At 34.7% G+C, this 15,454-nt stretch overlaps 2 protein-coding genes and 1 pseudogene across 2 annotated transcripts; 1 reads left to right on the top strand and 2 right to left on the bottom strand.

The window, feature by feature from the left end:
• LOC104745989 (alanine--tRNA ligase-like) lies at positions 540-3,489 on the bottom strand. The gene is given in 10 exon segments (XM_010467379.1): positions 540-843; positions 1,238-1,355; positions 1,452-1,547; positions 2,024-2,098; positions 2,186-2,288; positions 2,393-2,414; positions 2,417-2,484; positions 2,817-2,929; positions 3,031-3,177; positions 3,268-3,489. Coding segments are annotated over 9 exon segments (768 nt in total). The 5' UTR covers positions 3,352-3,489; the 3' UTR covers positions 540-843; positions 1,238-1,295.
• On the top strand, positions 4,561-5,302 carry LOC104745990 (rapid alkalinization factor 23-like). Its single transcript, XM_010467381.2, has one exon. It carries the CDS (start codon positions 4,658-4,660, stop codon positions 5,042-5,044), a length of 387 nt encoding a protein of 128 aa, XP_010465683.1. The 5' UTR covers positions 4,561-4,657; the 3' UTR covers positions 5,045-5,302.
• Positions 13,948-15,198, bottom strand: LOC104748231 (annotated as a pseudogene).

Consider the following 15,454-nt stretch of genomic DNA (forward strand, 5'->3'; position numbering starts at 1 on the left):
GGGTACTAGGCTACTTAGATGTCGACGTAGCGTACATACAATATCATACATAGTAGCCGCGAACAGAGACGTAAAGGAAGTAATCAATTATAGAGACTTAAGAGTATTTAATAAGTTAAGCGGTAAGCAAAAAATCGAGAATGTTTAGGTCGCATGACGTAGAAAAGGGGAACAGATCTAATGTTTACGAGTTAGGTCGCACCTCTGACTTGATCCAAAGTTGTTAAACCCTATCAAGAAGCAACACTGAAAACTATTCAAAATTTTACTATACTAGTATATATTTTTTAATCTACCCTATGTCGTCACCTCGAACAATCAGTTTCGATTTTTTACATATTTTCTCAAAGTCACACAAACCGCAGACAAGTACACAGTCTTAACCGATGATAAACGTCAAAACTCACTCAAAAAACTGACCGATTGTTCCGTTTGGTAAAACCAAAATTACTGTTTTCAAACCCTTGATCGCATGATTCGCATCCCATCCAGGCACTAATTTTGCTTACCTAAGATAATTAGTAAAAATACCAAACAAGCAAACCAAACCGATGCACGAACAATATTATAAAAATCTCGGATTAAATGTCCAGTATGGTTCTACAATACCAAGAGTCAATATAGTAATACACTAATACTAATTAAGAGGCGGAGTGGGAAGATCATATCATATCACATCAATATCATATCATATACGACTTATCAATGATAGGGAGAGTCGTTTAATAGATTTGATAAATTACCCACAAAATACTGATTTGTGGCTGTTGAACCACAGGAGAGGCTGCTTGCTGTTGAAGCCAACTGATGAAAATAGTTGTCGTCACTATAATTCCCTCCCTCCTGAAAATGACATTTGATGATAATTCCATTTAGCTTACGTACCCCATTTTTCCGCATATTACAATGAATACGATAGATCTCTCTGTTTGTCTTTATCCACCGCGATTTTTCCAACAATACATTAGCTGTTGTAATATGTGCAAGCTCGCCTAAGTCTCTTAAACCACATAAACTGGGATTTCTTTCCTTTGCTAATAATATCTTATCTGTTTCTATGACAACACAACCAGAAATTTTATATAACCTAGGCTTGTTCAGGGACTAACAGTAAAAACAAACTTTAACTGTGTGTTTTAGATACTGTTTAAGGCTAAGAACTAATGGGACTACTTATAACTTATATTTACCGTTGATGAAATCACCGTATCAACAAGAAGTGGGTGCTGAGGATTACCTTGACTTATTCATATTGTATACATATTAGTATGGAAGCTGGAACCAATAAGTGAAGTTTAAGATGCAATGGTGTAGCAAACTTTCGTCATTCCTTTCTTTGTTCTCATCTGTGTGATCTTAAACAAAAACAAGGGGAAACACTCAGGATCATGTACTTTTGGAAAACACAAGGCAAAAGAAGGAAACCACAAATATTCAGTATTGGATGATACCTTCATGCTTATGATATCAGATACATCGGAGACATGTGTCCCACCACACGGACACCCCGGGTTGTCACCTAATTTTATGATCCGAGGAGTGCTTCCCTTAGGTAAGCAAATACAGAAGTTTGAGTTTGATATATATCTGTCACAGTGCCATCTGATATCTATTTTTCATTGCTTAACTGACTAGCTTACTCTAGCTGGGTATTTATTACCCTTCAGTGCAATGGTTATTACGTTAGGTGCTCCCTTTCACTAACATATATACCAGAAAGATGATTAAAAAAAACACAGAAAGAGCAGGAATTGATACTGAAAATGGTTTATCTATCCATGGTAACAATTTATTATACAAAGCCAATAATTGTATATCACTCTTAAGAAAAAAGAAAAAAAGCCACTGCCTATATATGACATAACTGCAAAATTTTCATATAACTAAAGATAAACATTGCTGCTCCTATAAGAACTTGTCTCATTTAAGGATATGTCTAGGATGAAAAAATAAGTCTGTAAGCTGGACGCCCAAGGTTTATTAGCAATGGAAGATAAGGGAAAAGATCTATATTGGCATATACCTTAGGAATATAATCAGGAAGACTGCCACCACAGAGCACAGATGCCTCTTCATAGGGCAATAGAGCAGCATAAACCTTATACAGGGCAAAAGAATCATAATTAATAACCGTAACACAAAATCAAAGAAATCCAACTATGATAAAGAGGCTCTGAGGACTAACCTTTCCACCTTTCGTTATCAGTTCGTTAGCTTCCGCCTCCAACTCTTCCTGCTTCACCTGCAGTTCATTCTGTGGAACACTTCCTTTGTATTCCACATATGGACTGATAACATTGTAGTTGATAGATCAAAGTTTTAATATATCACTATTTTTAACGAAAGTTGCAAAGAGGAAAGCAGATGACACATCCTTTAATAAGATCCTTACCCGTCTGGAAAATGGTATCCTTTCCAGGCTCCAAATGTCCTAACCCAACTTTCTGCATACACATATCTAGCAAGTGTCCACCTGAGTGTAACCTGATCATGAACAAATATTAACTGTAACGCTAAAGTACAGAAACAAAACACAACAAAGAAAATCCAAGAACTGTAAACAGCACAACTCATAAATCTAAATTTAGAGAACAGTCTTAGACAAGCCTTTATTTTCAACTCTGAAGATTTCCGCAAGCAGATTACACGAAACTACATCACTTATGATTCACATCTTCTATCTAGTGATAACATAAAAAGAATGACTCCAAAATTTTTGCCATGCCCAAAAACTACAACCAAATCATTAAACTAATTTTCTTCCTGTAGAACTACACTAAGCTAGACTTTTTCTAATCATTAAGCTATTTACTTGCCTGGAATTGAGTTTGCGCCTTGATTCATCAACAAACAAATGAACTTCTTTCCCTTCCTCAATATCCATCCCACTCTCATGATTCAAACCTTCGAAAACTCCGTAATGGAGAACCTAACACAATTTCAAAAGGGATTACACAAACATCATAGACACAAATTACTAACAAACTAGAAAACCAGTTACTCGAGACAGAATAGAGATTCGAAAATTACAATTCCGTCTTTCGATCGAACATCTTGAACGGAAAACTTGAAATCCAAACCGGAGAATTCGATGAAACCGGTGTCTGACGGCTGACCACCACCTTGCGGATGAAACACCGTCGAATCCAATATCAGAGCTGTGCGTCCATCTTCCGCCTGAAATCATATACGATAAAGAAAACTATTTAAAGGATTCAGCAATGAAGTCGACGTCGAAGAGCTCGAAAAGAATGGTTACTATCGGACCTTGTATAAGGAGAGGAATCTGGACTGAGATTGGAGATTGAACATGTCTACATGATAATCAAGCTTCGTCGGAGGAAAGTTCATGGTGGATTCCGTCGGCTTCGTCACGGTGGTGCACGAGCGAGAGTGACCGGGATAAAGTCTATTGAAGAAACCTCTCGAGTCTCGACGACTCGGGTCAACAGTCAACGAAGAAAAGGTTAATAATAACACAATTGAGTACCAAACTATTCAAACTTTTACAATTCACATTTGTCAAATTGATTTTAAAAGCAGCATTTCCATATATTTGTTGTTGGGCCTTCATTATTTGGGCCTTTTTAGATTACTGTTGTGTTTGTGATATTATATTCTCTTGTTTGCGTTTTACATAAATATTTTTGTTGTTTTCGTTTTTTTTTGGCTTAAAGTATTTTTTATTTTGTTGTTTTCGTTGCAAAACTTTCAGTAGATTTAATAGTATCTTCTAACGAGAATAACATTTTTGTGTAAACAATAATAATACATACATTGTAAGATTGATATAATGTTTTGAAGAGTGATTCAAATTCATACTCCAAAAGTCCAAATGTATTTGTTATTTCTGTATATGGAAAACGCGTAGATTGGTGTGTGAATGACACATAAAAAACCTTATGATTGTTATTATTATATCTTAACAAATCCAAAAGAATTGTTCAAGTCCCGGTGGGGGATGGGTCCAATCCAATCCTTCTTGAAAACTATTTTTTCATTTCATAAAAATTTGCTTTGTGGCGGCGTGTCGCTGCGCCTGATATCGTTTTAATAATGTCACAATTTTTAATAATAACAAAGGTTAAACAGTCCATTTTTGATGAAGTTACAAATCACAAATACGAGCAATACATAAGAGATGTACATTAAACTCCCTTCATTAATATGTTGGCATTTTAATAGGTAAACTTTTTTGAAATAATTTATCAAAGCATTGAAGGATAGACCACTCATATGCGTTCTGTATTTATTCTTCATCTACCTTCGTACTACTATATTTTTTTTACATAACTCCATTTTTTTGAACAGAAACACACAAAAATTATCCAGAATAAAATAGAGATCAAGTAATTTAAAAGTTTGGTTGGTTGATATAATTAGTGGAAGTCGCCATCAGACACTTCACACTTAACGCATTAAACATCCTTAGATCTGAAGCTAACAAAAGCCACCCCCCACTTGTAAAAAGCTGTCTTATTTACGACACCTCCTTATAAGTCAAAGTGGTATTATTCGTAATTACTTCCATCTTTCAGTGGCATTTCATTAAGCTTCTTCTTCTTCTCTTTTAAAACCTTTTATCTCTCTCTCTCTCTTTCTTCAAAGTTCGTCGTGCACAGAGAGATAATAAAGATACAAAATTAAAAAAAAAAAAATGAGAGGACTCTCAATAACCACGGTGGCGATTCTCGCGATTCTAGTCATTCTCACCGTTCAGTACTGGTCCGTCGCGGTGTCTTCTCAGTCCGTCGAATTCGTCTCTCCGATCGAGACAGAGTGCCGTGGTACTATAGCAGAGTGCTCTGTTTCCGCCGCCCTCGGAGACGAAGGAGATCTATTCTACGGCGGAGCGGAGTTCGAGATGGATTCGGAGATCAACCGGCGTATGTTAGCGGCGAGGAGGTACATAAGCTACGGTGCGCTTAGGAGAAACACTGTTCCCTGCTCACGACGCGGCGCGTCTTACTACAATTGCAGACGTGGAGCTCAGGCCAACCCTTACTCTCGCGGCTGCAGCGCCATCACTCGCTGCCGGCGCTGAATCTTTGTAACTCTCTTTAAATCTTTCTTTCTTTTTAAAAAAATTATTTTTTCTATTTTTCTGATATATAATTTTCAGAAATTTCTTCTCTTTTTTTTTGCCGGTTTAATATTATCTAAGTTCATTACGCATTAGATTTCGTTACAGATATATTGTAAATGTTTATGAGAATTTATCTCTGTTATTGATGTAAGTTTGTTACATAAACCACAAAAACAAAAAACAAAAATTATGGAATAAATACATTATTAATTTATAGTATCATGAATGATAAATGGAATATTGATAGCCAGGTAATTCGTATTATATATGGATTTATATAATTTTCGTATATTCATGGGTGCATGCATGTGCCTAAGAAAAAATACAATGCTAGAAAAATAAAATAAGTTTCCATATGATCGCTAGCTAAATAAAAAATAATAAAGTAGTTTTTTATTTTCTTATTATCGAATATTATTGATAGATGTGGAAAATAAAGAGGCGATGATAGGATTTGGTTGGGAGCCAACTAAAGCCAGCTTCACGCATCCCTTTCGGCAGAGCTACCCACACGTGTAGGATAATACTATTATTGATTTTTTATTTGTAATATACATACTATATACTAGTATCAAATTTGTTTGTCACGGGGACTCCTTACCTATAAAGCAAAACACATAAGCTCTTCATTATTAACGAAATGGGTTAAAGGTTGTTGGAGTAAATTAAAATTTCAAAGAAGAAGAAAACACAAAAGGTTACATTAATTTAGGACCCATTTTGAGAAACATTTAATAAATATCGCAACAATAATTCAATTAGAGACACTTTTATATTTATTGCACTTTTAAATCGAATGGTCCTTATACTTCCTCTTGTCACATATTAACATAAATATATACAAAAAATTTGGACCACATCTCCCTCGCATCATCCCATCCCTCATGGGACAGGCCATAGGCAAAACAATCTCATCACCCGATTGTTATACATTATTTATATGTAAATGTTGATCCAATAATGAAGCTCATGCATATTGTGTATAATTTTATATGTATCAATGGAATAATGGAAGTGAGTCTTTATCGTGTGTATACGAACAAGAAACGACAATGACATCTTCCGCATCCTTGTCACGCGGACTTAGCTTTCCCATATCCATTTATACACATTTCTCTCTTGCAAATAGTAGTATTCTTCAAAACAAATACTATTTCTTTTGGCAGATTTCAAATGGTCATCACATCAAATTTTTGCAGCTGGCATTGATACTTCTTTTTTTTTTTTTTTTTTTTTTTTTGGGATCAGCGAACTATTTATAATAATATATTTGGATATTGAAAACACGAGTTGTTTTACCTACCATCTATTCATATGTCAAAACATTTTAGACGAGATGGGATTCTACATAATAGATCAAGCAAACCACTCTTTTGGAACCACTAGATTTCTCTGAGCTATCTTTAGCGAGATAGACTCGGACCGGCACAATATGTTATCTTTGGGCCATATTTAGAATAAAATAATCTAAGGTGTGAATTGTGAAAGATATTTGTATGAGAACATCCAAGAGGTAGGTAAGTGATAATCAATTGAAATAAGATGAAGGGAAGAAAATATAAATTATAATAACAGTGTTAACATTATACTAGTGTTTTGCAAAACAAACCAAGAAACAGACTAAAACCCTCGAAGCAAAGAAATATATAAGTTCCTACTTAGAAAAAACAACCTAAACATATAGTAGATGCTACTACAATAGGACCTCTATAAATTAATACTCAGTAAATTAATAATTTTTATAAATTAATAAATATCTCCAGTCCTAAGTTGGGATTAGTGTAATTTTGGACACAATTTCGATAATATAATAAAATAATATGTTTTTTGAAACTCCTTTGTAATATATGATCCCATCAATAATATAAATTAATAATTATATAAAATTATCTAAATATATGTATATATCTACACATTAATTTTTATTGGAGTTTATTTTTAATATTTTTACTATATAAAAATCTTTGAGTGCTATCTTCAAAACATGATAATTGTTATTTTCATTGTAATTGATTTTATAAAAATATTAGTTATAAAGATTAAATCTTATTTTTGATATTTTTTACCAAATTAGAAAAGTCTATTAATTTATCGATAAATTAAAACCTCTATAAATTAATAAAATTTCATGGTTCCGACTTTATTAATTCATAGAGGTTTTACTGTATATATCTTAACTATATATGTTAGAAATCATTTTTAATATCTCAAAAAACACAATGCGAGTTAAAAAGACTTGCATTCCAGAAATTTCCAAAATGTTTGAACATAAGTACTTGCATTCGTTCTAAAAACACCCAATCCTTGTCAAAAACCATCACAAAGTCATGCTCTAAATCCAGTCACAAATCTTCAGTAGAACATCCTTCTATCTGCTCACATAGATGCTTTAGATTTTTTGGTATCACTCCGTTTACTTTATTAACCTGTTCCCACCACCGAATAACCGCATATTATTTTGCATGAACGATTACAAAACCATAGCAATATTATTCACATCACTAAAATTTTTGACAAGCTGGGTTAGGGTCTCAAAATTATCCTAAGAAATTACCTATACCAAGTAACAAATTATCATGTTTGTTAAACTCTCTAAAATGCGTTATTGTTAAGATAAAAACCAAGGGAAAACACCTTATAGTAGCTAGCGAATATAAGCATCTTCATTAGTAGAAATATGTACCGAGGACAGAGAAAACCAAAACCTGCGAAATGATGACCTTATGGTTCAAAGCCATTCTGTCCTTATCATGCACTTGGCATTTGCAATTTTTTTCTAAATTCGCTCACATCAACAACACATGATTCCATCAATGGTGCAAAGACAAGCCCCACAAAAATGAAGTAACTCGGAAGGATGTAATATTGTTGCACTTTAGCATGCGGCTTCACCTTCATACAATAGACTATTGTAAGAAAAGTTTAGAAAATGTGATACAATATTGTTGGAAAGAGATGACTAACCGGTGTTAACGCTATTTTAAACGCTTGCTTTTTTCCCATGTCTTAAGATTTGAATGATGACTTTATCACCTACTTTCGTCATGGGAACCAAATGGCTGAAATTTACCCGCTCCTTTGGTTTATTCATTGAAAATATCGAATGCAATCTACCCCCTCCCCCCTTTCTAAAAGAACTGCACCAAGAACAAAGAAATGTGATACATTTAGAAAATTAAGTAAACATGTAGAAAATCAAGCAATGACTAGCAATATTACCGGTGCCATCGTTATCTACTGGACATCCATTGATTGAGAGAATGCCGTCTTTGCCTTCCAGATGTCCGTGAGCCCCCGACAACGGACTTATTTCGTTTATCAGAACTCCTATCATTCCATGACTCACTTTAAAAGTCTTACGGAGGTGAGGATTTAACATATTCTGATATCTTAAATTAAGTGACCTGAAAAGACCACATTCTTCACTTTCTTCAGCGTTAAAGCTGGATAGGAAATGCTCAATTACATGGGCTGGGATCGCAAAAGTACTACATCAGACAAAAAGAAAGTCAGAGAAACATCATGCAAAATTAAGCAAAAACAGATTGTCCATTATTTTAATTTACCTTATACTATTGGCATCTGCTGATGAATAAGAATTGTGAAGAACCACCCCAACAACTTCGCAGCGTATAAGATTTCTAAGTTGTGCTTCTGAACTTGGACAAATGTGTGTAAGTTGACAACATCAACTAGATGAGCATTCGTAAGAATTTTACATCCCCAGACTGCAAACCCTACACATCCAAAATAACCATTAGAATGTGAGTTTCAAATATTTAGTTTTTTTCCAAATTATCACAAGGAGTGCTTATGTATTGATGTATCATAGAAGAGTTCAAAATTCTATATTCAAAAATTAAGCTAATATTACATACCAAAGCCAATCGATCTTTCTTTGCTGCAAACTTGCCAAGGTCGAAGATTGTGATTTATGTAGGCGCATGAAGAAATCTTCACCACCGATTCCAGCACCGATGGATCAAACTGAAGAGCTTCTAATTTCTCCCACTGATGGATCAAACTTAATCAAATCTAGACTGTGTATAGGAAAATTCACCAATGTTCCAAGATTCTCGACATTACTGCTATATTTGAACCATTTAATGTGAAAATTCACCAATGTTCCAAGATTCTCGACATTACTGCTATAGTTGAACCGTTTAATGTGAAATACAACTACATGAAGTGATCAATGAAACTTGACTCTCTTCCACAACCTTGACAAACCAGTGTTGACTTGAAATGTTCTTGGAAGACTCTAAGATCTCGTTCACCACCTTAGTATATACATATTTTTTTGTACACACTTTGTATTTGATTTTTTGAGTTGCACTTCTTAACATGGACAAACGAGTGAGCATTAAGCACATCAACAATGTAAACATTGGTAAGAATCCTGCTCTCTGATATAGAAAAATCTATTTCTCTTTTATATCGCATTTTTCTCTTATGATAATCTGAAAAATTGGTTAAGTAAATACCTTGGGGATAACCAACAACGTACATACATGTAAAGAAAACACTAGGCTTTTTTTTTTTTTTCGTCAGAAGGTCAATTTATTCATTTAACCAATGTTTGGATGATACATAGTAGCACTGAGCCAAGGAGGCATTGACACCGAATCGGAATAAAACACTTGATTTGTACAACCAAATTGAGCTAAAACATGCGCTGACTCATTACACTCTCTACGAACAAAACAAAATTTAGCATGTGATAGTCTTAACGCCCAAGAAGAGATATCAAGACATATGTTTCGAATGGCAGCATTTGTTATGGACCCATTGATATTGTTTATCAGAATTAGGCAGTCTCCTTCAAAGATTATGTTTGTATATCCCCGAGACCAAGCTTGTTGTATTGCAACAAGAAGAGCCTTTGATTCAGCTTCCAGAGATGATTTCGCAGTACCTAGTTTGCTTGCTCCTCAAGTTAAGCATTTACTTGTGTAATCTCGAAAAATCCAACCTCCGATTGCCGTTTGATCCTCAGAACAGTAGCTAGCATCGAAATTACACTTAATAAACGGTTGTGTAGGAGAAGTCCAACGATTGATGACCTGGGTCGTACTAGAGATACTAGGTTGAATTCTCTGTTGGTCTATTGTTTCAACCCAATCCCGAACTTCTGCTTTGGTCTGTATCCAAACAGTTCTTGCAGGTATGGTGATGCCTTCAAAGATGTGTTTATTTCTCGACTTCCATATTTTCCACATGAGCCAAAAGGGTGTAAGAGCTTGTATATTCGTTACAGCATTGTTTGATTGTAAGTCCAAAAAAGTCATGAACATCGTGTCTATATTCTGCTGAAAAGGGCGTGGAAGCTGCTCTGTTGGTAAATTTGACAAATGCCATAAATCTTGTGCATAAGTACAATCAAAGAAGATATGATTAATTGTTTCATCATGTAATCCACATCTTGAACAAACTGGGTCTAATGACATTCCTCTTGTGTTTAATCTGGTTTTTGTTCCTATTGCTTGAGAGAGAACTCTCCAAAGGAAATGTTTTATTTTCGGGAGAATAGAGAGTCCCCATATTCTGTTCTTAATTGTAATTGAACCATGTGGTATTGGTGGCAAATATTGTCTATAATCTCCTTCATGTGTAACAAACCAGTAGTCTGACTTGACTGAGTATTCACCAGAGTCTTGATACTTCCAATAAAGTTTGTCATCCGTTTTTTCTGTTGGAATATACATGTTTTGTATGATGGAAACATCTTCTACAGAGACATGTTCTTCAAGCATCTCTGTATTCTAATAATGGTAGCTCCCGTTGGAAGACATAAAGTTATGTAAGGGGCTATCTTGCACTCCTTCGGTTACTTGACATGGACGAGGTGGATCGGAAGGTATAAGATTATCTTTTCCTATTCGAATGGTATCACCATCACCTACTTCCCAATAGGAACCACGCTTGATTAAATCTATCCCAATAAGTAAAGACGACCAACCATATGATTGATATGCTTGCGTTTTAGCATCCAAAATAGAGGAGTCTCGGAAGTATCTTGCTTTAAGCAGCTTAGCTAATAAAGAGTTGGGGTTTTGAATTAATCTCCATGCTTGTTTGGCTAAGAGGGCGTCATTAAATTTAGCTAGATCACGGAAACCTAATCCTCCCTCTTTTTTTGAGTACTGCAGTCGTACTAGCTAAGCACACTAGGCTAAACAAGACAATTTTGCTCCAAAACAAACGATGTAATATCTAGAAAAAACCATTACATTAGCAGTTTTTAAACTGAAAAAACAGAAAATGATAATGAAATCTATATATATATATATATTATTTTTTTGACAATTATAATGAAATCTATATATATTAGTATAGATTATTGTATAACGAGACTAGCCACTTTACTTTACAAATTTATCTGGGCCAAGTTCACAAATCATTGCCTTTGAGGATCACATACAAAGGTAGGCAAACTTATGTGTCTATATTGACACATTGGTAGTAATTCATATTTCTCGATTTTTTCATGTATCATGTTATTATGACAGAATTTATCAAGCTATTCCACCAGGCCACACTAAACAAAACATTCAAAAACATACTTTTTAAAAAAGCTTTGGCTTTGTATATATAGTCTCTAATCCATAAAACATGAGCTATCCAAAACCTTAAGAAGAAGTCGAAATAGACTCACCACTTATTATACAGATATATCTAAATACCTAAGTTTTAGACAAGAATTATAGGATGTTTAAATGTTTTAATCTACCAATCAAATGTGCAAATGGTATGATTATTTTCTTTCCTAGAGAATATGCTAATAGTTTTTTCTACAAAAATCACTTTAGAATATGATTTAGCTTTAAAGAAATTTTAATATTTTTTGTCTCCTCACAAAAAAAATTTAGTTTTATTTCGTAATATAGAATTTTTAATTTTTCAAATGTGTAAATATAAGAAGCAAAAAAGATATTGCAATAAATGTATATATATAATTATATACATATAAACAAACCCGCACGTAGTGCGGGTATTCATCTAGTTATAATCCCTGTTTTAGAAATCGCTAGGCGCTATTCGGACGGTTGGGATGGGCCTAGCGCCTAGCGAGAAAATCGGAGATTAAACGGGGATTAATCAGGGACTAGTTTTATGGATATTTTATTAAATTAATAATAAAATAAAAATATATAGTACTAAATATATGTATAATTTTGTTTATGTGAAAAGGAAAATATCAAATAAAATATAAAACTATAAGATTGTCTTTAAAATTATGTAAACACATAAAAACGTTATTTTTTAAAACAATTTTATGATTTTAATTAAAAGTTTGTACATTAGTTATTGTAAAGCATCATAAACTCTTAATTTAAATGTTTAGATATAAAAAATATATATATATATATATATATATATATTTGATTTTTATTTGGCTCCAAAAATAATCGGTATATACAAAATTAAGCAGGAAGTAATTGAATTAGATGGTATAATCGAATAATTGATGCGAGGCGGGGATTAGTCAATAATTGAGACGGAGAGGATGGGCCTAGCGATTTTACGGGGCGTAATCGGTACTAGACGGAGATTTTTAAAACATGGGTTATAATTATAAAGTTACTGTCTTTGCTTCGGTTCATATCCGTATCCGAGTTTTTTGGATCGGATATTCAGGTACGGATATAACGCCCAGGCCTAATCTAAACACAATTTTTTTCACTTTTTCACATTGCAATTACCTCCAAAGTCCAAACTCTCTAGGGACGACAAAAATATCTGGTTGATTTCATGGATGACCAAGCCCAAAAATAATTGTACCACCAATTAAATTCTCAAAAGTAATTGGTCTCTTTCATCTTTAATTTTGTCTGATTTTAGTTATTTATTTGTTTGAGTAAAGACAGAGTCAGCTTTGAAGTAGTATTGTAGCTCAGAAATATATGTTTATCCAACCTGTGACAAAACGTTTCTCATTATTTTAGTTTCAGCGCCAACAAAAAAGGAATTAGAAAAGAGTCAATGAATGAACCAATATGATCACTTTAAGCACAGGTAAAACCACTCACTCATATTATCACTGCAGCTCGCAAGAGAACCCAATGTGTATTGTAATGTTTCAGAGATAGCTTTTGATATACCAATAAAGCTTTCCAGCACTAGTATCCAATTTTGTTACTTTGGCTTCGTCATCATTTTTTTCCAGAAGAATATGAACAAATACGCACTTTGTCTTAATAAACTACCTGAAAGTTGTACATAAGTAAATGTTTGAGGCCATCTCCAAGAAATTTCAGAAGGTTTAGCACTTCCGGGATTCCAGAACTGAAGCTGGAACGATCAGGGGAAGATTCACTAGATGTTGTATTTTCCTCATCATCAAAAGAGCTTCCAATGTCACTTATAGACTGGCTTGAAGTCGTTGCTGAATCATTTAAGAGTCACTGGACACATATGTTCAAGTCTTCAACTTGTCATGTAAAATACCTAAGCTACCTAAAATATTTACATCATGCCTAAACTATAACCAGTTGATGCTCTATAGCCCGGTTTAGAAGGCAGAAAAAGAAAACTATAAGTGGGAAAATATCACCTTCCTTGCTGCTTTGGATTCTGCATTTTTCAATCATCAAGAAAAAAAGAAGGTACACAGTTTTCCGAAGGTGAAAGATGTACCAGTTGACAAAGAACATAAATATAATATCCTTACAAAAAGAAATGTATATATATTTAAAATTTTAAAAAGACTTGCTGTCCTGAAATTTCCAAAATGTTTGAACATAATCTCAAGTAACTAGCATTCATTCCTAAAAGTATTTTTAAGTTCATCGAGAAGCTCGTTGAAGAAAAGAAAAAAAAAGTTCATCGAGTAGCTCATCGAGTTACAACGGACCGATGTTCTAAAGCTTCCAAATTGGGTTGTAGTACTCAATTACAACGGACGGGCACTGCTTGTCACCTTTCCAAGAGCGATTATGAGGTGGCTTCAATACGCGGAAAACCTTTCTCATCCATCTCCTCGAGAAGCAACAGAGCTCTCTCCACTCTATTTGTTTTCCAAGAACCATCCTATCAAACCAAGAACTCACTACTACCGGAACAGGTGCTTTCGACCGAAAAACTAGACCAGCAATCACATCACTATACGGAACAATGCTTGGTGTACCACCCAAGATAACCATCTCAATAGAGACATTTTTCATGTTATCCTCCACTTCGCATATCTGGTACTTCATCATATTGACTAAGAAGGCAGCATCAGGAGTCAATCCATCTCTAAGCATGTCCTTATACAAACCATATGCTTGTCTAACCATCCCTGCATTACCAAGCACCTTAACTAGTTCTGTCTAGGTATAAACCGTTGGCGAGCAACAAGGTGTTTGTTTCATCTCCTCAAAAAGATTTAAAGCTTTCTTAACCTTCCCTACTTTAGAGTAAATCCCCAACAAGGTGGTGCATATTTTCTCTGTAGGCAAACACTTCTTATCCTTCATCTCATCAAACAACTTGATCGCAGAGAAGTGACGACCTAACATTACATAAGAGGATATCAGCGCAGAATAAGTAACCCTGTCTGGATAACAGCCAGGTTCGTTACACATGTCAGCGTAGACCTCAAGGACTTCCTCGTGTAGTCCTGCATGCATCAGCATTAGAAAGACCGAGTTGTAAGTGCTCGTGTCGGGGTTGCAGCCATGGTATTTTTTCACATGGTATAGAACCGACAAAGCTTCGCTCACCATCTTAGCTCGGCCCAATACTTTCATAAGCTCAGAGAGCTCATATGTGCTAAATCTAACAAGTGGGTTACGGAACACGTCTTGTATCGTTCTACGTATTTCACTATAAAGCTTAGCATCTCCAAGGCAACATATTAAGGCCATGTAGGAGGTGGAATCATGTGCAAACATTCTTGTTGTTGCTTGAACCCACCAGAAAAAGTCAATCTTGACAGTTAACGCAATGTCCATCTCAAGAACTGAACCGACTAATTGGTGATCCACTTTCAGGTTAAGCCTTCCTAGGTCTTCCCCAGTAGTGTGTCCCCACTCGGGGATTTTCAGTAGCCTTACGAGATCCGGATCCAGCATTCCCCTTGTAGGTAAATTCCAATCCTCATATTCCTCAGAATCCAGAATAGTAAACATCTCAACAGGCGTAAGAGAAACAAAGTGTTCGCGGCAGTAATCCACCTAACCTGTTTGTCTCCGATCGAGAGAGAGGAGTAAGGTAATAATAGACTTTGAGATGCTTCACTTCGCAAAAAAAAAGGAACGATCGAGCCCGCTTTGTAAAGAGAGAAACAGATGAAAAACCTAAACCCTCGTCTTTTAATAAAAGTCAAAAACAGACTCGGTTCATAACAAACCGTGATGGTTTTGTTCTAGTTTTAGTTTTTGGCTG

Source organism: Camelina sativa, chromosome 15, assembly GCF_000633955.1.
Source record: "Camelina sativa cultivar DH55 chromosome 15, Cs, whole genome shotgun sequence".
Lineage (NCBI taxonomy): Eukaryota > Viridiplantae > Streptophyta > Magnoliopsida > Brassicales > Brassicaceae > Camelina > Camelina sativa.

Excerpts from the sequence above, each read along its gene's own strand:
- LOC104745990 (XM_010467381.2), top strand. The coding sequence starts at position 4,658 with ATGAGAGGACTCTCAATAACCACGGTGGCGATTCTCGCGATTCTAGTC.